The sequence below is a fragment of the Rhinatrema bivittatum genome, chromosome 1 (genome assembly GCF_901001135.1).
Source record: "Rhinatrema bivittatum chromosome 1, aRhiBiv1.1, whole genome shotgun sequence".
Lineage (NCBI taxonomy): Eukaryota > Metazoa > Chordata > Amphibia > Gymnophiona > Rhinatrematidae > Rhinatrema > Rhinatrema bivittatum.
Window position 1 is genome coordinate 714880610 of NC_042615.1, and position 24564 is coordinate 714905173.

The window sequence follows — 24564 nt, forward strand, 5'->3', positions numbered from 1 at the left end:
TATGGTTAGTATTTTATAGTCTGTTTTCCCTCATTCTAGTAGAATTAGTAATATGCGGGCACAGGCTAGCTAACAGAAAGTTGACTTTCCAGTCTGACAACATAGCAGAGCCAACAGTTCTGAATAGCCAGTCTAAGTGCCCCTTACTGGCTAATGACAGAACTGCAAAAAAAAATTATATATATATATATATATATTATTTATTATCACAGTGAAAGCAAGGTATATTCCTGGCATGAATAACAAAATTATGATGCTTTATATGGTCTTAAATGGTCCATTTTCAGGATGCCTGCACTAGAAATCGAGGAGCAGTGAACACCTTTCCAAAAGTTTATGGGAATTTGGCAGGATCACATAAAAGCTCTGCTGAAGAAATCCTTGGGCACAAGCACATAAAAAGCCTAAGAGCATGGTTGAAATCTATTCCAATTACTTCAAGAAGAAAAATGCTCAATTAGTGAAGAGCCCATTAGCACAAACAAGTCTTGAGGTTTATAATTTGGGTGCACGTGTGTGGGGTTTCCATTAATGCTGTAAGAAATGTTTTAGCTAACATAGCACTTAGGGCAAAGCTCCAAGGTACAGATGACCCCATGAAAACTTTTATTTTAAAATTATTAAAAAAGTAAAGTGTGGGTAGTGTAGGGAAAGTGGAGTCAAGCTGATGCATTCTAGACAATTGTGCAGGATACCTTAATTCAGCTGTGGAACAACGCATGGGTAATTTGATCCTTATCTTACAAGGCACCCTTATTCAGAGCAGCCTTTTTCCTGGCTCTGTAAGTGAATTAATGACCATGCTAGGTCTGAACCAAGCAGATGTGGGGTTTGCACCGGGCATATGTAGAGTCAACAGACAGGATAGAAAGTCTGGAAATACATAGGTCAAGAACAGATAAGGAATACCAAGGGGCATGGGCTATGCTGCCCAAAGCACAGGCTTTAGTTACACGTCCAGTAGCGAATGTTACGGCATTCCTAGAGGTAAGAAAGAAGGGGATTTCCTTTCTCTCTCACAAGGATGGGGCACGCCTTAAATTTCCAATGTGCAGCAATATTAAGCAAATAGTTATGGCGTATTGGCCTTGATGTAAAAGCTTTTAGCACAGATGCATTCCAAATTGGGGCAGCCTTGTCTGCAGCATCCTTAAGGCTGGAGAAAGATAGAATAAAGAGACTTGGGAGATGAAGTTAAGGTAGATATAAGAGCTATCCTAAATAAACGGGTCGAAGGACATATATGGGAATGGGGGGAGCAGATTTCGATATGTGAGCGCTGGCTGTGGGGTTTAGTCATTAACAGAAGCTTATTTTCTCTTGTCTCATATTTGAGTGTATACTCTTTGGATATGTGGTTATTCATTTGTCTTCTCAGCTAAGAGAAGGGCACTAAAGAGATGACAGGGAGAGGATACAACATTAGCATTGAAGGATATCAGAATCCAGTGGTTCTGGGTTAGAGCAACTACCTGTCTGATACTTTATATTAAGGAGGACACTGTGCACACCATTTCATTATTCCCCGAGACAAAGATTGTATGGTTTGTTATTAGACTAAGATAAGTGAGGAAAAGTGACATGGACTTGAAGGACTTTGAATCTAGGAGGAAAATACTAAATTGGGAATTTTAAAAAATTTGTCATGATGATTGTGGGAATGGGGGTGCCCATAAAGTATATCTGTCAGAAATCGGCTTTGAAGTGCCTGAAAAAGCGGAATGTAAATTAAATAAATCAAATCAATAAATAAAATAAAAAGGCACTATATAGGTATGTTTAATGTTCCTTTCTCTATGCTTGAAATTCATATATGCCTCCTCCATCCCTGTGCAACATAATCCATTCACCACAATGTGTCTTGGGAGACTGAAGCTTTTGCATACCAAGATGGCTACCTTCCTGTCTCCATATAATTCATTTTTAAATGGCTTTTCTTTGTCAAACAAGACAACAGAAAAATATATTAAAATATAATAGAGAGAGACTCAAGAGTGTAAGATTACATAAGAACATAAGAATTGCCAAGCTGGGTCAGACCAAGGATCCATCAAGCCCATTATCCTGTCTCCAACAGTAACCAATCCAGGTCACAAGTACCTGGCAAGATCCCAAACAGTAAATAGATCCCATATGGTCGAAAATAAATAGTGGCTTTGCCCAAGTCCATCTGGTCAATAACAGTTTATGGACTTCTCCAGGAACTTGTTTTATTTTTATGCTCTTCAGTTTGAGAGACTTTAACAGCTACACTTATAACTAGCTTGACTTTACAATGCTTCAAGATACAATTTTAGCTGGTGATTAAAACATTTTATACTCAGTCTTAGTAGAGTTTGAGCAATATGTAAAATTTAAAACCCCAAACACTTAACTTGCAAAATACACAAGAATAAAAGATGTTAGATCAGTTTTTGCATTTCTGTGAAATGCTTTTCAGTTAAACACAGACTCAATTACCTATTCATAACATTTTATCTTCTCTCACTACTCAATGCTTCCAATTCAATGTCAGCAGTCTCTGAAAAAAATTATTTTAATTACAAGGATGAATGAGGGTGGTTCTAAGAATGCAAATGTGGCTAATAAAACTGAGATTAGCTACACTTGCTCTTTTATTCTTTTTCAGGTCAGTGGATTCATAACCTCTTTGGTTTGCCAATTTGTATTATAAATCTGGCAGTCACTCTAACTTGTCTATTCAGAACTGCTCCCTAACCTTTCCTGCCTCCCTTTCCTACAGAGTTCCTAAATATTTACCCAGCTGATTTAGGACTTGAAACCTTTCTTGTGTCTCAGAATAACTATATTTACATGTCACCATGTCTTCTTTCTGAAAACATGCGTTCGAATCGATACCATTCTGCCAGCTTAATACAGTGGTAAATGTAGGCATTTACTCAAATCATCTCACACTAGTAAGTGATTTCCTGAAGAACACAGAATTAAGAAGCAGAAGAAACTAACGTTTTTACCTTCCCACTCCAAGGGAATCTGCCATTCTTCATATTCGTATGCCTTTTTGTGCACTGCTTCCACTGTTCTTCTTTCTCGAATGGTCTGTCCTATCAAAAAATATATATATACATAGATCTTTTAAACAGTCAGAATTACATTTACAATGTTCTGGTTTTACCTGACAGAATATTACACTTTTTCATCTGAAACAAGAGCAGTATCTGGGGGCAATCATATCTGATGATTTTAAGGAGATTAAATAGATGGATAAGGCAATGCCAAAAGTCAGAAAAATGCATGGAGGCATAGGGAAAGGCATGGTCATCAGAAGAAAGGAAGTAATATTGCCTCTAATTAAGTTCTTAATGAGAGCTCATTTTCTCATGAAAAATATTGACAAACATTATTTATTTATTTATTTAAAGCCTTTTTTTTTATACCGGTATTAGTGTGGACATCATACCGGTTTACATTTGAACAGCAGGTTTGAAATACATAATAACAGGGACTGAATAACAGGGGGGGGGGGGGGGAAATCAAACAAAGTACAGAGAAGAAGCTCAGAGCAACCGCAACATGACATGCAAAGTGTGAACCGCATCGATACGGAGCAGATCAAAGTCTTTGAAAACTGATTGGGCTAACTAGCTAAATTTATCATCCTAAAATTTCACTAGGTGGGTCAATTTAGTTCATCAAATTGTAAATGAGTCTGGGCATGGGATTAGGTTGCAGGGAAAAAACTAAATGGCTAGCCGACTAACTTGGCTAGCAAATTGTCGGCATTGCAAAAGCAGACCTTAATCTGGCTGGACAGTTCTCCCCCTCCATCGAAGATCCAAGTAAATGTTGAGAGGGAGTGGGAAGGGCCAGAGCAGGCTCCCACCCTCACAGAGGACCCCCCCTTCCAACTATAGAAATGATTCCTGAAAGTATAGTCTTAAGGAGGATCCCCCCCTTCCAACCAGCCCAAATGTAAATTTGGCATGGGGATCACCAGCCTAACGTAATTACCTGCTCTCTCCCACCTGAAATAAAATGTTGCAGCCCCATGAAATCTACCTCCCTCCAGGCACAAGAGTAAAGCTACATGGGGGCACCCTCCCCCACAAAATGTTACTTTCTTGGGAGCTGGCAGGAGGATTTACTCTTCCCTCTTGCCAGCTCAGCATCATTGGTAGCTTTGACAACAACCTTAGCAATCCATGCTCTTAATGTTGTTGTCAGAGCAACCAAGGATGCTAAGCTGGCAGGAGGGAAATTTTCAAAGCTGTTTCCATGATAAAACTATGCTTTACTCGCAGAAAAATTGGCTATTTGAAAATTGCCGACCTATATGCAGATACAGTAAAAACATGCCTCTAGTGCCACTATGCACATAATTTTATCTGCATTTGGGATGGGGGGAAGCATAGTCAATGGTGGGGTTGGGGCAGAGATTGAAACAATGTATTTTTTTTAAAGTATTTCTCTTGTTTTACATGAAAAATGTATCCAATCAAGGAGGTGGAGTAGTTGTGTCTAATGAACTCTGGGAGCCTGTTGAACTCTCTATTTAAGGTCTAGTTTGAATGAATCTAGATAGTTGCAGATTCATAAGGTGTTTCTAGAATCTGAAGTAGCCCAAATACTTCACTGTGGGAATCTTTATCCCTACAGACATTAACTCTAATTACCTTGCCTAGTTTGTCCAGCTTTCAAAGTACGAGAGGTCTTCTGGTGGAGATGAATTATCCGGCAGGTTTGGTAAGGGATTGGAGGGTCTGAAGAGATCCTTGTAGACTCTTTCTAAGAACCAGGAGGTTAAGGTACACTAACCCATGACCTCGATGAAGACGAAGGCAAATGAGGCAAATCCTTGGTTGTCTCAGATGGGAATACACCCGGGGCATGCTCCAGATGCTGGTATCTTCTGCTTTCCCCTCAGATTGGCTAGATTCCTCTGTGGAAAAGGATGGTATGCTCGACTGATGAGGGCTAGATCCCATCAATACAACCTCTGACGGCAGCTTCCATGGCATGGAGGTGAGAGGGACTATCCCTTGAGGGAACAAATCTTACAATATGGACAGAAGAGTTTAATGGGTGCCCTCTTTGTCACTAGATGCCAACAAGGCAAAGAATGTTTTCAACAGTTCAGCTACCTCATTTATGGACTGTTGTGTCCTTTGACAAGGAGTTGGAAAAGCCATCTTCTTCTGAAATCAGTATAGGATTATCCTCTGATGAAGCTCCTACTGGACTTGAAGAGGGAAACCCCTCTTGGAATAACCACACTTGTAGTGTTCTAGAGACCAGAGGCACAAAGGAGCATACTGAATCCAAAGTCTCTGAACAAGTCCACAATTGAAGAGGTAAGATGGAGACAAAGATGCCAACATGGAGGGAGGTAAATGTAAGGAATCTCATCTAGGGCTCACCAAGGCCTATTTCTGCCTCAAGTGTGTCAAGTGCACCACTGGCAATGATTTTGGTGACAGGTGTGCTGATGGCTCCAAAGGGTGAAACATTGACAGTGCCAAGAATGGATGAATCAACAAGACCTGTTTGGCACCGATTTAAGTTTTGGCAGCACAGACTGCAACATCAGCTCTGACACATGAACCTGCTACTTTTTCTGCATCGATGAGCCCCATGAGCAGCGGAAGTGGCCTGTGGATATATCAAGATAGTCACTGACCCCTGTTCCTGACACTTTCACATCTTGTTTACCTCTGAAATATGGCAGATCCAGGATCCAGCACTGTTATGGTTTAGCGGTGTTTGGGTGGATTCCTGGGTACTGTGGCAGATGACCACGCCCATGGGGAGGAGCCCCATGGGGAGCCACAGTACTGGGCTAGACTTGGGATGCACAAACACAGAGTTAGATCTTTTATTAGACAGCTTGTAGTATACCACCAGAGATGGCAGTAGTGAGGTGATCCAGAGGTAGCAGTCCAGGGATCATCGGCAGAGGGAACCCGTCTCACCAAGTTGGTATAGGGAGATTCTGATGTAGGTTTCCCAGCACGGCAAAACTGTAGGTGAGATAGATTGAGAATTAGATTACTCACTAGATGGTAGCTGTAAGGTTGGCGATTCCACCAGGTTGAAGTAGATGGTAACAGGCACCGAGGCAGGGAGAGCAGGCCCTCAAGGATCGAGTACCTGATCCCAGTAAGGCACCTGAAAGGAAAGCAGGGGGCCCCCAAGGAGTGGGTACCCAGCTTAGAGAATACCCCGAAGGGCAAGGCAGAGATTCCAGCGGCAGCAGGAAGCAGTAGAGTAGCGTAGACTGGACGAATCCAATCCTTGCTAACTCAATGAACTAGCAAACAAGCGAAGGCTAAATACCCGTATGGCATGATGTCACTTGACTGGGATGCCCCCGAGGTTCGCGCCATAGCTGGAATAAAGACAAGGGTAGCGCACATGCACCCTAGGAGGCTCTTGGGAGGAACATGGCGGGAGGCAACGCCATAGCCGTTCTGAGGACGCCAGAGAGAGCGGCTTGCAGACACAGTGGTGGCCATCTTCCCAAGGCTAGCGGGGAGAGCAGAGAAAAAGGTGAGGCACAAGGGTTGAAGCCGTCTGAGACTGACGGATGCAACAAGCACTGAAGTAGGAAGAGCCTTGCTTGAGCTCCTGCTTGACTTGGTGCGGAGGGAGCCCAAAAAGGCCCCATTCTGAAAGGCGGAAACACTCCAACTTTTCATCAGCTTGCAAAGTTCTTACATGTTCCAGGCCCTATTCTTCTGGGACCTTGGTAACATCCAACCACAGTCACTACAATTGACTGAATCAAAATCTGGTCTCAGGCATCTGTAACAAATATCGTGACTATCTGTCACAGACATCTTGGGTCACATCACAATCTTTGAAGCCACTGGAAGTGACCTTTTTGGACATGGACATCATAAATTTTTCATAGTTTTTTTATTTTTTATATGTATTTTACTTTTGTAGCAATGAAAACTGCAGTTGAGGGGCTGCCACGGCAGCGAGGCAACTCGAAGCAAATTAGAAGAAAAACATTTGAAGAGTAAAAACACCAATTAGAGAGCGAGAGGGTATATAACCATGCAGAAGCTCAGACTAAAAAAAGACAGAGGCTCATGAGACAGCACACCTGGCAGAACTCCTGTGCATGTTCATTAATACAACTTTTCTGAGCTAGAGAGACGGGTCTAATCGGCACCATCAGATGATGTCACATATTTGTAACATAGTAATAATGGCAGAAAAGGACCTGATGGCCCATCCAGTCTGCCCAGCAAGCTTCTTATGGTGGTATCTGCTGCTCCATGCAGTTATCCCCAAGCCTTATGATAAGGATAGTAATATTTACAATCAAATCAAAATAACTATGAAACCCATAAATTACTGCTAGCAACATTTTTACTGGGTGAGGAGCCTTCTTGATAATTCAGACAATGCTGCTTGACATTCTTTACTTTGGGACTTGGCCATAGAAACCATCCTGTGCTTTTCCCTTATGTCTTCCTGATAATTCAGACAATGTTGCTTGACGTTCTTTCCTTTGGGACTTGGCTGTAGAAGCTATCCTGTGTTTTTTCCCTTTATGTCTGTGCATCAGTATCCAAGACTGTAAAAGCCAGGGCCCATGTTGGTTTTTGTCTGTATCCAGTCGTCCGTCCCCCCCATGTCATGGCTAATTTAGTCCTGCCTGTCGAAAGAGAAAAAGGACTGGGCAGTATTTGGAATATAATAGAGTACTGGGTCAGAGGCAGAATGGTTTCATCAGAGGTAGGTCTTATCAGATAAATCTAATCAATTTCTATGACTGGGCGAGCAGACAGTTAGATCAGGGGAGAATGCTAAAGGTAATGTACTTTGATTTCAGCAAGACCTTTGACACAGTCCTGAATAGGCAGCTTATAAACAAGCTGAGCATCTTAGGTATGGGCCCTAAAGTGAGCAAACGGGACTGAAACTGGTTGAGTGGGAGGAAACCAAGTGTAGTGGTAAATGGATTCACTTTGAGGAAAGGGGAGTTACTAATGGTGTGCTACAAGGCTTGGTCCTCAGTCTGGTTCTGTTTAAAATTTTTGTAAGCGATATTGCAGAAGGGCTATTGGGTAAGGTTGCCTTACTCAATAGTCCTCAATAAAATGATATCAAAATCTGCAATATAGGAAAAGAAGGTGTGGAAAACATGAGGAAGAATCTAATGAAGTCTGAAGAATGGTCTAGAGTTTGGCAGCTAAGATTAGCCTTGTCCGGATAACTTGTCCACTGAATGGCCTACTGAATATAGACCTCATGTTGAATTAAGCAGTTAATGGTGAATTTTCAAAAAGAAGTGCATGTAAAAATTAGCGCATACTCGCATATACTCAAAGTATATGTGCAAGTAAGGGTACATGAATAAATTTACATGTGTTAAAAAGGAAAGGGCCAGGGGCATTCTGGGGTGCGGCCCACATTTACAGGAGTAAATTGCCATTTTATAAGCAACTTATGAGTGCAAACTTGGCAGCTTCCTCTCATATGTTTACATCTGCTCTACATCTGGAGTAAGCGATCATAAACATCTTGAAAATGAAATACTGACCAGGTGAAGGGTCTGGCTGACAAGGGGGGATTCAGAATGAAGAACCAAGAGGGTTTCAATGACCTGCAGCTGAACTGGGTAAACTGGTAGACTAATCAGTAAAACTGACAATTTTATTACTGCACATATTAGAAAATTTTCACGACTTAAATGTCAAAGCCAACTTCTGGGGGTAAATATGTATAAATTATGCAGGTAAAATTTCCACGCATATATTTTGGAAGTAAGACATTGTAAAAATACATGAGTACAGCAGTTGCGCACTACATATCCAGATAAATTCTGATTTATCCAGGACAATCTTCAATTTATTTGGCTAAGTAGCAGCAAAATCAATACTTAACCAGATAAATCATTAAACACTACTTACCCATCTAAGTCAGACAGCCAGATAAGTCTAAAAAGCACTATTTATCTGGCTCACTTAGAACCTGATTCACTAACAGGTACATTTTAAAACCCTGGCGTGCATAAAAACATGGAGACATGCGCGTGGTCAGGCTGCGTGCGCGCTGAGCGCATTTTCATAGCAGCCTGGCCATGCGTGGATCTCCCTGTACGCATAGACGTCTTCAAAAGGGGCAGGTGACTAGCCAAACCAGCGTGCGCCAGCAGTCAGACGGCATACATAACTTTCTTCTGCTCAGCAGCTGAAGTTATAAAACAAAATAAAATTTGATTAGATAGGTGAGGGATTAGGGGTCGGGACGGAGAGAGGAAAAGGGAGGAAGGATAGGTAGGGGGTTACATAAGAACATAAGAAATTGCCATGCTGGGTCAGACCAAGGGTCCATCAAGCCCAGCATCCTGTTTCTAACAGAGGCCAAACCAGGCCACAAGAACCTGGCAAGTACCCAAACACTAAGAAGATCCCATGCTACTGATGCGATTAAAAGCAGTGGCTATTCCCTAAGGGGCGTGTCGGGGGCGTGGCCTGAGTGACGCGACGTTTTGGGGGCGGCGACGTGTGTGATGCGGCGTTTCGGGGGCGGCGACGCGGGCATGGTTTCGGCCCGGGGGTGTTCCGGGGGCGTGGCTGCGGCCTCCGGACCAGCCCCCAGGACCGGAACACGGAGCGGGGCTGCCGGCCGGCGCGTGCAAAGTTACGCCTGCTTTCAGCAGGCGTAACTTTGCCAACAAAGGAAGGGGGGGGTTTAGATAGGGCCAGGGGGTGGGTTAGGTAGGGGAAGGGAGGGGAAGGTGGGGGGAGGGCAAAGGAAAGTTCCCTCCGAGGCAGCAGCGCGCGCTGGGCTCAGCGCGCGCAGGTTGCACAAATGTGCACCCCCTTGCGCGTGCCGACCCCGGATTTTATATGATACGCGCGGCTACGCGTGTATCTTATAAAATCCAGCGTACTTTTGTTCGCGCCTGGTGCGCGAACAAAAGTACGCGATCGCGCAAATTTTTAAAATCTACCCCACAGGTTATAAAATACAGGAGTAAGCCAGGTTCTTGTGGAGAAGAGACGGCTGAGGGGGGATATGATAGAGGTGTTTAAAATCATGAGAAATCTAGAACGGGTAGATGTGAATCGGTTATTTACTCTTTCGGATAGTAGAAAGACTAGGGGGCACTCCATGAAGTTAGCATGGGGCACATTTAAAACTAATCGGAGAAAGTTCTTTTTTACTCAACGCACAATTAAACTCTGGAATTTGTTGCCAGAGAATGTGGTTAGTGCAGTTAGTATAGCTGTGTTTAAAAAAGGATTGGATAAGTTCTTGGAGGAGAAGTCCATTACCTGCTATTAAGTTCACTTAGAGAATAGCCACTGCCATTAGCAATGGTTAAATGGAATAGACTTAGTTTTTGGGTACTTGCCAGGTTCTTATGGCCTGGATTGGCCACTGTTGGAAACAGGATGCCACTGTTGGAAACAGGATGCATACTTGGTCTGACCCAGTATGGCATTTTCTTATGTTCTTATGAGTATAGATTTCTGTGCATCCATATATATGTGTATATGGGCGCACACTTAGTTGAAAGGTATCCTCCATGTGAGATCAAAATGAGACATTTAATTTTCATTAATTGTTCCACCTTAATTTGGTTAAGTCTTTTGTGATGGACCTAGATTGTTTAATCCAAATAACTTTTCAACAAATCCAAGGGAAATACAGGACCTGTTTCAACACTAGGTAATATAATTATGGTATGAGTGTATGTTCAAAACAGTGAAGGAGCAGAGGTCAGAATTAGAAGAAAACCAAATAAATCAATACAATGCAATACTAATAAATAAAATAAACACTGAATGAATGAATGAATGAATGAATGAATGAATTCAATAGAGGTATGAAAATTCCAACATTTAATATAAATAATTTGAAATGCCTAAAAAGTAGAATATAAACCAAATAAATAAATAAATAAGCAAGGACCACTCCTATAAATATATAATAAATTACAAATAAGAATGTACACATGCAGATAAAACCCATAAATTTCAGAACTGTGGCCTACATTTACATGCCCCCATTCCTACAGGATAAAGGCAGCTAATGCAAGATGAAGATCTGTGGCAATTTGTCTGTAGTGGTTGCAACTGCCCAAAAAGCCAAGCTAATTGTCGCTATGATGAGCTTAGGATTTCGCCATATTGTGCACAAGGATTTTGAGGTACTTTTCCAGGTGGTGATTCCGAACAAGGGACCCAGCATTGTGTACCTGCAGTTGGGATTATTTTCCCCATGAGCATTACTTTGCATTTGTTCAAATAAATATCATCTGCCATTTAGATACCAAGTCTTGCAAGTTTCTTCTGCAATTCCTCAAAATCCACTGCAGTTTTAACAACTCTAAATAATTTTTTTTTGTCTGCAAATATGATTATCTCACTCACTGCTCCCTTTTCCACACCATTTAAGAATATGTTAAACTACACTGGTCTCATTACAGATCTCCGGGACACTCCAGTATCAATTTGTCTTCATTTGGAAAATTGGCCATTTAGGCCTACTCTCTGTTTTCTGTCTTTTAACCAATTTCCAGCACACTGCTTCCTATCCCATAACCTGTACGAGTCTTTGGTGAGGCTTCACCTAGAGTACTCTTCTCAGTTCAGGAGACCGTATCTCAAAAGGGATAGAGACAAGATGGAAGCGGTCTAGAGAAAGGCAACCAAAATGGTGTGGAGTCTGCACTGAAAGACTTATTTTATATGGACTTAAATATGTATACCCTGGAGGAGAAATGATAAAAACTTTTAAATACCTTAAAGGTATAAATGAGGCATAAGAATCAAACCTTTTCTAAATCGAAAGAAAGCTGTAGAACCAGTGATCATGATATGAAACTCAAATGAACATAAAAAATGCCATGCTTAGTCAGACCAATGTCCATCATGCCCAGCATGCTTTCTCCAATAGTGGCCAATCTAGGTCACAAGGCACATCCTATAAAGTAAGTCTAATTCCTGTAACTCACTCCAAGCTTTCCTTAGTCTACCAGGATAAAAATATATTATGGACTTTACTTCTAGGAACTTGTCTAAACCTCTTTTAAAACCCACTATATTAGTCATCTTGACCACAGTTTGTGCACTATGGGGCAGATTTTCAAGGATTTACGCGCGTAGGGGGGCTATGCGCGCCGGGCCTATTTTCAAAAGGCCCGGCGGCGCACATAAAGCCGCGGGACGTTCGTATGTCCCGGGGCTTTTCTGAATGGGCGGGCAGGGGGCAGGATGGGGTGGGGCAAACTGTCCGGGGGCATGGTGGGGCAGTCCGGGAGGTGTGGCCGAGGACTCCGGCACAGCGGCCGGGGGATCACGCGCCGGCACAGCACTCGGCTGGCAGGCGTAGCTTCTAAAACAAAGGTTCGGTTAGTTTTTTTTTCGGGCTGGGGGGCGGGAAAGGAAAGTTCCCTCCGAGGCCGCTTCGATTTCGGAGTGGCCTCAGAGGGAACAGGGGAAAGCTGGCTGGTCTCCCCGAGGGCTCGGCGCGTGCAAGGTGCACTAGTGTGCACCCCCTTGCACGCGCCAACCCCTGATTTAATAACAAGGGCACGGCTGCACGCGCATGTTGTAAAATCAGGTGTACATTTGTGCGCGCCGGGTGGCACGCACAAATGTAGTCCGCAGGCGTAACTTTTAAAATCTGCCCCTATTTGTTTTAAGTCTTCTGGTTGTTAATTTCATGGAGTATTCTCTTGTTTTAGTTTTATTTGAAAGGGTAAATAACCATCCTTTTGTTACCCATTCTACCCCACTCATGATTTTATGAACTTCTATCATGTCCCCTCTCAGTCATCTCTTTTCCAAGCTGAAGACCCCTAGCCTATGTAGCATCTATCATAGTAAGAGCCATTCCATCCCTTTTATCATTTTTGTTGCCCTCCGCTGCATCTTTTCTAATATGCCTTTCTTCAGATGGAATGACCAGAACTGTACACAATAGTTAAGATGCGGTCACACCATGGTTCTATACAAAAGCAATGAGATATTTTCTTTATTCTCCATTCTTTTTCAGACCATTCCCAATATTCTATTTGCTTGATGATAGGTTACAGCTTATCAGTAGTACATCTACAACTTCATATTTTTCTTCCTTCAGAACTCTGGGGTAAATATTATTAGGTGCTGATTACTTGTTACTGTTTAATAAGGCTTCAGCCCTGTCTGTACAGTTATCTCTCTTGTATTATTTAAATCACCTTTGAACCAACTCTCACAAAAATGGCCCCATACATGTGTATGTGGCTCGCGTGCGAGCAATGCGAGTTTTAAGAACCCAGGAAGTACATGCGTACATACTTGTGCACACGTTAAGACTAAGGAGGCAGAAAAGGTCAGGGGAATTGACATTCTGGAGTGGGGCCAAGACATACATGCATAACCCCCAAATTTTGCAAGGCTGACCATGGCAATGCGCACTAAGTTACACAGGTAACTTTACTACTGGTTCTGATGAGAGAGAAAGAAACTCTTTTAAAAGGCCAATCTGACACTCTATATATATCCCACTGTAAGGGGGCAATTTTCAACTCACGGTAGATTTTGAGGGGGGGGGCAGTGTTACATTGTTCTGCCTAGGGTACAAGGGCTCTCTCTCTCTCTTTCTCTCAGTCACTTCTGAGTATGCATATAAGGCTCTAACACATACGCATGGTAGGGATATTTTAAATAGTATACATGTACTTGCATGCACAATATAAAATTGAGCATATTTTTGCTTACGTACCCAATACACACATTTATGGGTGCACATGTGCACCTTTTAAAATTTACATATTAGCTATTACTAACATCAGCTATATTTAAAAAAGTCTAAATACAGGATAAATAAGATCCCAAAACTTTCAGGAGGCATCAAGTGGGTAGACTAAGGAACAATGTCACAAAATATTTTTTCACAAAAAGGGCAGTGGAAGCATGGAATACCCTCCCATCGGAGGGGGTGAAGACTTTCTGGTAGATTTTAAAAGGCCTACATGTGCTGAAGCCAGGAGATACGCATGTCTCCGACCAGCACGCGCCATGCAGATTTTAAATAGTGACCGTGTACGCGCATATCTCCTACTACACACACAAATGCAAGAGACCAAAAAATGGGAGGGGCATGGGCGGAGTCTGGACAGGACATGGTCAGTCTGAATCCGGGGTCCCCCTTTATTTCTGCTACGAAGGAGGTGTAAGTGGGAAAACAAAAAATAAATGGCTACTCATGGTTACTCATGGTTTCAAGAGTCAGGGCAAGTAGGATAAAAGAAAGGCTAGTTAGCTGGGGGGTAAAGGAAGTCTTATCGAATCTTAAACTAACATTAAACCCAAAAAAGAACGAAATCATTTGGTTAAGTAGAAACTCTTCAATAGCTAAACCACAGACTCTAGACCTGGGTAATTTTCAAATTACTCCCTCAAACCAAGTACGGGATTTAGGGATCCAATTAGATGAGAACCTTACTATGAAAAAGCACATCAATAAATTAATCAAGACAGGATATATCAAGCTGTGTATATTACATCGGTTGAAACCTTTATTAATTCTCAAAGACTTCCAAACTGTATTGCAAACTCTAATTTTCTCAAACCTAAAGTAATGTAACTGCTTATTGCTCGGTCTTTCTGCATATCTCTTAAAACCATTACAAGGACTACAAAATGCCGCTGTAAGACTTTTGATAGGAACTAGGAAATTCGATCACATTACACCTTAATTGATCTCACTGCACTGGCTACCAGTACAATCCTGAATCTATTTTAAAGTATTAATGCTAATATTTAAAATCCTTCACTTGAATAACACCGGTATGATAGGCGTGGCATTACAACCATACACATCGCAGCAAACACTAAGATCTCAAAACAAAGCACTACTGACTGTCCCCACAATAAGGAGCACACACCTGGAATATACGAGATCGTGAATTTTCCACAGCAGGTCCAAAACTTTGGAATTGCCTACCTGAGATGCTATGTTTGATACCAGACAGAAAGATTTAAATGTGAACTAAAAACATGGCTATTCAAAAATGCTTATAACCTAACTTAGAAACATCAGAATGGAAAGAGCTACAATAACAGGAACGACAAGAGATGTTAATTGAAGGAAGAGGAATAAACTTAACGAGAGAGAGACTGTAAGAATCAATATAAAGTATTGATTAAAATGCAAAAGTTATTTTATTTTATTGTCTGTAATCCTCGCTATGTCCAAGATCTTTAGTCAAATATACTGGAACATTTCATTTGATTGATGTTAATGCCTGTTATGAATACTACCTCTGTTACCCATCTTTATTTGTTGATTTATAGCTATGAATGTTACTTTTGTAAACCATTGTGATCTATACATGGAATGACGGTATATAAAATATCTAAATAAATAAATAAAAATGTGCGCACATATATGCGCGTATGTTATAAAATAGATGTGCACCTGAAGAAAAGTTACCGTCTTTAGGAGTAACATTTCTGCATGGAGGTAACCTGCATGGAGCTGTTGATACTACCCTAAACAAGTTGGTAGGTAGTCTGGATGGACCATTTGGGCCTTTATCTCCATCATATACTATATTATGTTACTATGTTTAATTAATTATTTATTTAACAGCTTTTTTGATACCGTCGTTTAGTAAAAAACCATTACAACGGTTTATATAAATTAGGAGAAAATACATCAACACAATCGTCTCCCTTAAGGGACTTTATCAAATGCTTTCTGAAAATCCAAATATACTATATTAACTGGCTCTCCCTTACCTACATATTATTTATACCTTTGAAAAATTACAAAAGATTTGTAAAGTAAGACTTCCCTTTGCTAAAATCATGTTAATTCTTCCCCATTAAGCCATGTCTATCTATATGGCCATGATTCTGGTTTTAAGAATAGTTTCTACCATATTGCGCACCAATATCATGCTTACCAATCTATAGCTTCCTGAATCTTCCCAAAGCCTTTTTTTTTTTTTTAATTGGCATTATATTGGCCACCCTCCAGTCTTCTGGTACTTTGACTGTTTTAAATAATAGGTTATAGATTACTTTCAATAGGTTTGCAATTTCATGTTTGAGTTCTTTCATAAGTCAGGGGTGCATACCTTCCAGTCCTAGTGATTTGTTATGCCTTAGTTTGCCAATATGACCTATTGCATTTTCCATTATCACAGAGATTTGTTTTAGTTGCTCAGAATCACCACCATCAAAGAACATTTCCAGAGCGGTTATGTCTTCCACATTCTCTTAAGTAAAAACTGACACAAAGAACTCATTTAATGTTTCTGTAAAATGCTATGAGCACCCTTTACCACTCAGTCATCTAGGGGTCCAACTGACTCCCTTCACAGGCTTTTTCCTTCAAATGTACCTGAAAAAGTCTTTTAATACTTTTTACCTCTATGGCAAGCTTCTTTTTAAAATTCTTACCATATATACTCATGTATAAATCAATCTCATGTATAAGCCAAGGGTACTTTTGGGCCCCAAAATCAAGATTTATCTGGCACCCGTGGATAAGTCGAGGGTTAAATCTAGGGGGCTTATGAAATGGTGAAATCTTATTAAGAAACAAACCAATAACTTAGGAAAATCACTTTTATTTATTTTTTTAAAAACAGAATAAAGTGGCTCATAAAAAACATCATTTAACAACTTGAAAAAATATCCCTGCTATATGAATCCTTGTCTCCCTCCCTTATGGCTGCCCCTCCTGTTTGAATCCTTCCCTCCCTCCTTCCCCCATAGCTGTCCCTGCTGTTTGAATCCTTTCCTCCCTCCCCGGTGGCTGCCCCTCCTGTTTGAATCTTTCCCTCCCCCGTGGCTGCCCTTCCTGTATGAATCCTTCCTTCCCTCCCCCGTGACTGCCCCTCCTGTATGAATCCTTCCTTCCCTCCCCCGTGGCTGCCCCTCCTGTTTGAATCCTTCCCTCCCTCCCCCGTGGCTGCCCCTCCTGTATGAATCCTTCCCGCCCTCCCCGTGGCTGCCTCTCCTGTTTGAATCCTTCCCTCCCTCCCCTGTGGCTGCCCCTCCTGTTTGAATCCTTCCCTCCCTCCCTCCCTCCCCCGTGGCTGCCTCTCCTGTATGAATCCTTCCCTCCCTCCCCCGTGGCTGCCTCTCCTGTATGAATCCTTCCCTCCCTCCCCCGTGGCTGCCCCTCCTGTATGAATCCTTCCCTCCCTCCCCCGTGGCTGCCCCTCCTGTTTGAATCCTTCCCTCCCTCCCTCCCTCGTGGCTGCCCCTCTTGTATGAATCCTTCCCTCCCTCCCCCGTGGCTGCCTCTCCTGTATGAATCCTTCCCTCCCTCCCCCGTGGCTGCCCCTCCTGTATGAATCCTTCCCTCCCTCCCCCGTGGCTGCCTCTCCTGTTTGAATCCTTCCCTCCCTCCCCCGTGGCTGCCCCTCCTGTTTGAATCCTTCCCTCCCTCGTGGCTGCCCCTCCTGTATGAATCCTTCCCTCCCTCCCCCCGTGGCTGCCTCTCCTGTATGAATCCTTCCCTCCCTCCCCCGTGGCTGCCCCTCCTGTATGAATCCTTCCCTCCCTCCCCCGTGGCTGCCTCTCCTGTTTGAATCCTTCCCTCCCTCCCCCGTGGCTGCCCCTCCTGTTTGAATCCTTCCCTCCCTCCCTCCCCCGTGGCTGCCTCTCCTGTATGAATCCTTCCCTCCCTCCCCCGTGGCTGCCCCTCCTGTATGAATCCTTCCCTCCCTCCCCCGTGGCTGCCTCTCCTGTTTGAATCCTTCCCTCCCTCCCCCGTGGCTGCCCCTCCTGTTTGAATCCTTCCCTCCCTCCCTCCCTCGTGGCTGCCCCTCCTGTATGAATCCTTCCCTCCCTCCCCCGTGGCTGCCTCTCCTGTATGAATCCTTCCCTCCCTCCCCCGTGGCTGCCCCTCCTGTATGAATCCTTCCCTCCCTCCCCCGTGGCTGCCTCTCCTGTTTGAATCCTTCCCTCCCTCCCCCGTGGCTGCCCCTCCTGTTTGAATCCTTCCCTCCCTCGTGGCTGCCCCTCCTGTATGAATCCTTCCCTCCCTCCCCCGTGGCTGCCTCTCCTGTATGAATCCTTCCCTCCCTCCCCCGTGGCTGCCGCTCCTGTTTGAATCCTTCCCTCCCTCCCTCCCTCCCTCGTGGCTGCCCCTCCTGTATGAATCCTTCCCTCCCTCCCCCGTGGCTGCCTCTCCTGTTTGAATCCTTCCCTCCCTCCCTCATGGCTGCCCCTCCTGTATGAATCCTTCCCTCCCTCCCCCGTGGCTGCCTCTCCTGTTTGAATCCTTCCCTCCCTCCCCCGTGGCTGCCTCTCCTGTATGAATCCTTCCCTCCCTCCCCCGTGGCTGCCTCTCCTGTATGAATCCTTCCCTCCCTCCCCCGTGGCTGCCCCTCCTGTTTGAATCCTTCTCCCGTCCAGATTTCTTAACGCACCCGCGGCTATATGGACAACGACTGCCCTTGCATTTGCTCAGGAACGTCCTTTCTCTTCCCCTGTTGTCCCTCAGTGTAGCGGTAGGACAGCTTCTCCCTCACAACTCCTCCGGATCCATCGCTGCTGCTATGAGGATGACAACGATGACAAACTTGTGATCGTTCAGGCATGTCCTCCCTCCTCCCCTGCGGGATCCCAGTGGTGCCCTTTGAACCACGTGGTTCTAAGTGCACCAATCAGACTCTGGCTTGGAAGGGGGTAGAACGAGCCTGTGCAACTGCAAGTTCCATCGTACCGGCACAATGTAGACTGACCCATGGATAAGACGACTACGATTTTCGGGACCGTTTTTGAGGGTAAAATTTTTTGACTTATCCATGAATATATGTGTTAAATAAAAAAATAAAAAATATATATACAGTAGTTTGCCCTCCTTATTATTGATTTGCATTTAACTTGTCAGTACTTAAGTTCTTCCCATTTCCCTCATTTCAGTTTGTATTCCAATTTTTGAAAGATACCCTTTTACCTTTAATTGCCTCTTTCACTTCACAATTAGACCAAATGATAGCTAGCCTGGTTTTTCTTCATCCTTTTTTTAAATCATGTAATACATTTTATATAGGCTTCCAAGATGGTATTTTTAAACAACATCCTGGTAACCATGACTTTTATTTTTTTTTTCAAATTACCACATTTTATCATAGTTCCCTTTATAACGTTAAATGTTACTGTCGTTTTACTTAGTATCCACCCTCTAATGATTATGTCAAATTGAATTCCATTATAATGATGATTGCCAAGTGGATCTATCATCTTTAACCCTTTCACCATCTCCTGTATTCCACTGAGAACTAGATCCCCCCCCCCTCTTGTTGTTCCATGTCCTTCCCTAGAATGTGATATTCCCTAGAAAGTGATATTTACCCAATAAATACTTGGTAAGTGAAATCTCCCATTATTATTCTGCTGCAATTGTATTAGTCTGTTAATATCTGTTAGCATTTTACATCATCTCGGCCCTAAACAGGCAGTAGCATACCCCCCTTTACTATACTCTTCCCAGTCACACTTGAAATTTATATCTATAATGATTCCAGAGTGCAGTTTCTTTTTTAGAGAACTTTTATCCTGCTTGAATCTATGTCTTACATAACATATAGTGTCACCTCTCCACCAATTTAATCTGCCCTGTCATGTTGATATAATCTATACCTATCACAGTGTCCCATCTGTTACTCTTCTTCTATCAGGTCTCTAAGGTGCCTATTACAACAAAACTTTCATTAAGTATCTTACATTCTAACTCCTCAATCTTATTTCTCAGACTTCTTGCATTCACAGACAAACATTTTAAAATGTTTTTGTTTATTTATTTGATTTACATTCCGCTTTTTGGAAGCAAATTACATTCAGGTACCTTAGGTATTTCCCTATTGCCAGAGGGCTTACAAAGTAAGGAGTGAATTTTAAAAGTGTTGCTCACATTAAAAAGTCCATATATGCAAGTATCTGGGCTGCTTGCGAGCAATGCATATTTTAAAAGTTGCAAGTTACACATGTATATATATGCAGGGATGAGTTAAAAAAAAAAAAAGGGAGCAGAGCTAGGGTGTGTTGGGGTGTTCTGGTGCGGGCCCAACAGTTGGACCAGAAAAATCCATATTTTAAATCTGGCGACTGCAGCGTGCGGCGGCTTTTTAGTTACGTATATTTACTGCTGCTTCTAACGAGGTGCAAGACTGCAGAAATCGCTTTTTAGGTCCAACATAACAGGGTGAGAGGGCTGGTTCAACTGGGGGCCGTGCAGGCTGAAGAACCGAGGGGGTCTGGATGACCTCAAGATAGACTGGGCAAACTGGTGGACTAAATGGCAAAACTGGGAATGTCCCTCATGCAAGCATGTTTTAAAATCCACTTATCTGCATGCGTTAAAGCTGACAAAGTCCTAAAGAAGATACATAAAGTTCATTTGCTTGAGAAACAATTTAAAATTAAGGTTACCATCCCTGTTTTTACCTGAGGCAACGGAGGGTAAAGTGACTTCCCAAGGTCACAGGGATTGGCAGTGGAATTTGAACCCTGGTCTCCCTGGTTCATAGCACACTGGTCTAATCACTAGGCTAATCCTCCACTTTATTTTTATTTGTATTTATAGCCTACTTATTAGCAGATGATACAGGCAGTTTGGAATCAATAAATGCATGCTCTTTAAATCCATCTGGGCAACTATAACCATTGCCACAGCCTTGCTGTCTGGATATTCTAACTTTACAGTATCACTTGAAGATACCTTCCTCTGACTGATTTACTTTTGACTATTGGTTTTCACCCATGATCTAGTTCAAAAACTGATTTCCTTTTTTAAAAGTTAGCATCAGTAGCTGGGATCCAAGCTGATTAAGGTGTAGCCTATGGCATCAGAAAAGGCTCCTCCTTCCCAGAATGTTCCCCATCACCTAACATATCTAACACACCTTTTCCATGTACTATTGTCTCATCCACACATTGAGACTCTGGAGCTTCTCCTGCCTTTGGATTCTGTGCAAGGAATGGGAGCATTTCTGACAATGCAACTGTAGAGGATCATATTTTCAATTTCCTATTTACAATCCTAAATGTAGGCTCTAGAACCTTCCTCCTGTACCTTCCAATGTTGTTGGTACCCATATGTACCATGTAAGCCAGTTTCTCCCAGTACGCTAAAATTCTAATCTTCTTGAATCATGAGGTCCACTACTTTTGCACCAGGCAGGCAAGTGGGTATGCTTAATCAAATTTAGTTATGTTTCATGTTAGCTTATCAATGACCTGTAATAGGACTAAAATCTTCAATTACTAAAATCAGAGTTAATTACATGTGAATGTAAATCCTTAATTGATTTTCTGTTGTGGAAAAAATTCCCTTTTATGGGTTAATGGTTTATATACCAAAAAATGCGACTGAGATGGGTGGGAATCAAGTAGCACACATACATATTCACTCAGAATTAAAATTTAAACATGAAACTAGATTCAAAATTAATTCAGCACTCGCAGACTTCTTTTCCAGCATACACACATACACTCAGAATTAAATTTAAACCTCAAACTACATACATAATTAATTCTGGAGCATGATATGTATAAGAAATTGTTATACACTATGCTATACCTGTTTCGTCTATTAATAAAAAATATTTTTTAAATTATGTGAAATTAAAAATAATTTGTAGAGTGTTTTTATGTAGCACATTATCTAGCAAAATATCACTTTAGTGCAACCAATTAAATTTCTTAATGAGCATTTTGTGCAATTCAATCAAATCAAGCATCAGACTTGACTTTAGTATATGCAGCAATTTAAAAAAAGGCATTGCTTGCGATTTCTTTCAACTAATTTTTATTAAACTATTTGAGCCCCTACAAAATTTACTACATAAAGGGAGAATGGATATGTATACAGGGTTCTAGAGCCATTTTCTCCCTAACTGAGGATTCACTGCAGTGGCCAGGTTAAGGAAGGATAAGAACTAATGGAGCAGATGTAATAAAACCCAAGCCAAAACCAATGCAAAATTGTAGTGTCTATTTTTCATAATACACAAATTAAAAACATGCGGTTCCTCTCGATGAAGTAAATTAAAGGCATGCAAATCAAACTGATGCTAAAAATCCACAGTAACCCCCAAAAAATGCACCAAAACGAGCATTAAAACAGACATATTTATTTATTTATTTAAGGATTTTTATATACCGCGGCTCGTTAGCAAACATCACCTCGGTTTACAATGAACATTAAAATTAGCAACAAGCTTTACAATCCAAAATATTATATAATGAAACATAGTTAATAACATTAAAACTATAAATAATTAAAATAAACTAAACTACATTCAGCAGAGGCACATGGGGCTGGAGGATCAAGAGTAACAGTCCAATATTAACCGTATAAATATTACAAATTGGGAATATAGAATAAAAAGTTGTAGATTTCTTGGAGGTCAGAATTATTTGACAGATAATTACAATAAAAGAATATTGCAAGTATATAGTTCGCCAAAGTAGAGCATAAATGTTTAGTTTGATCAGAACAGGGTGGGGATCGCCGGTGCCAAAGTTGGGTGGACTGTAAGGGCTTCTGTCTGCTCCAAATAGAAGGCCAAGGGTCTCTGGAAGTCCAAACCATGCAGGGCTTGTTTGCCTTGGTGCGAATGAGGCTTGGGGAAAAAATGTTGGCAGTACAATGGACTGGTTAAGATGAAAATCAGACACCACCTTAGGCTGGAACTTAGGGTGTGTACACAAGACAAATTATGAAAATATTGTGTATGAGATGGATAAGTCAATAAGGCCTGGAGCTCAAGTAACCACCACCATAAATACAACCTTCCAGGTCAGGTACTTCAGGTCACAGCAGCACGGTGGTTCAAAAGGAGCCTTTACCAGCTGAGTAAAAAACCACATTGAGGTCCCAGGACATTGCGACAGGCTTTAGCGGAGACTTCAACTGAAACAAACTCTGCACAAAATGTACAACTCTAGAGACTGTTCAGAAATGGGCTTACCCTCTACACCATGGTGATGTGTGCCAATTGCACTCAAATGAACCCTGAGTGGGTCTTGAGTTTCCGCTAGTGGTTCCTTCTCTGCTATTCCACTATCAATTGGTGTGCCTCAGGGCTCTGTTCTGGGCCCTCTTCTCACTATATACTAATTTCCCAGTTGCTCTGATTTCCTCTCATGGCTTTCAATACCATTTTATATATATAGATTCTATATATATATATATATATATATATATATATATATATATATATATATATATATATATATATATATATATATATATATATATATAATGGTATATAATATATTATATATATATAGAAAACCACAATAAAAATGGCAGCAAAAACCAGTGCTAGTTTGAAAATTCTGAAGTGTTCCTTTTTGGTTGATAGACATGACCTAGGCTGACATGTAGTGTAATTGGTGGTGCAGAGATGTCCATCTGCTTTCTTGGACCTCTTCCTAGCATGAAATAAAAAGCAGCTTCTTTCAGAGCCATTTGTTAGTGCTGAGGTATGTTAAGTGAGCTCTGGACTATGAGTTGGAGGTTTTGTAGGTACTGGATCTGATGGTGATTGTTTAATAGGGATTACTGTCTTTTGTGTTGCTCATTTTTTCCTTGCTGTTCCTCATCCTTTTGTCTTTGGCTGTGTTCTTGATTGAATCTTTAGAGTGCATCTGATTGCTGGTCTGCAATTATATGACTTTTTGTCCACTTTTGTGTTTAGATTCCTGTTAGAGTGAAGTGAGTGTTTGTGACAGTGGACAGAATGGAGCATGACAGAGTGGGGTGTGAGTGGGGGAGCAAATGAGTGTGACAGGCAGGCAAGTGGTGACAGAGAGGATAGGAGGAATGTGGTACATGAGTCAGTGGAGTGTAGCCAGGTAGGAGAGATGGGGCAGGAGTAGAGGGTGCAGTTAGAGGGGGAAAGAAAGGAAAGCAGGGGAGGGGGAGTAGGTAGTGGGATTTATACTCAGGAAGGAAGGGACCCACACCAGTCATCACCTGGGAGCGACAAGCAAGAGGGAGCCAGCAGATGGCAACTGGAGAAGCAGCGATAATGCAGTGTGTGCTTTACAGAAGAAGGGAAGGATCTTGGTGCAGAGGGTCTGCGTGAAGTACAGTGCGCTCTTCAGTCAGAAGACATCATTGAAGAACAAGAGGAAGATCTGGGAGAGTATCGCCAAGGATGTCAACAGCCTGTCTGTCAACAAGAACAGTGATTCAGCTGAAGCATTGCTAATGGGACACCAGGGTGGCTGTCAAGGCCAAGCTGGTACTCATCGAGAGATTCAAGCACCAGACAAGAGGCCCATCATACAAAGTGCCGTTGACACCAGTGGAGGACCTGACCCAAGGACACTTCAGCAGGACTATTTTGCTAGTGTCCATACTGATGGCACTCAAACAGATGCTGCAGAAAGAGCAGGTGAGTATGGTGAAGAGAGCTGGCTGAAGGGGTCAGACGGATATAATACTCTCCCAGTACTTGGCTCTATTCTGTCTTTTGAAATTTTCCCAGGTGATCATCAGCGAATGGACACAGAGGACATGGCTGAAGAGAACCTCAGGATCCGCCTCCCATGGGAACAGCAGAACAACCCAGTGAAAGTCTGCAGTTGCCATGTGGGACACTGGCACTTGAAA

General features: G+C 42.2%; 1 protein-coding gene across 2 annotated transcripts in view; it reads right to left on the reverse strand.

Annotated features, from left to right (window-relative positions):
- The window catches only part of NDUFAF2 (NADH:ubiquinone oxidoreductase complex assembly factor 2), a 301548-nt gene that overhangs the window by 146954 nt on the left and 130030 nt on the right, over positions 1-24564 (reverse strand). The window contains exon 2 of one of the 2 annotated variants that reach the window (XM_029576564.1): positions 2976-3065. The exons of the other annotated variant lie outside the window; for it this stretch is intronic. Within the exon in view, the coding sequence (XP_029432424.1) occupies positions 2976-3065 (90 nt within the window). The remainder of the gene's footprint in view (positions 1-2975; positions 3066-24564) is intronic. 2 annotated transcript variants of the gene reach the window in all.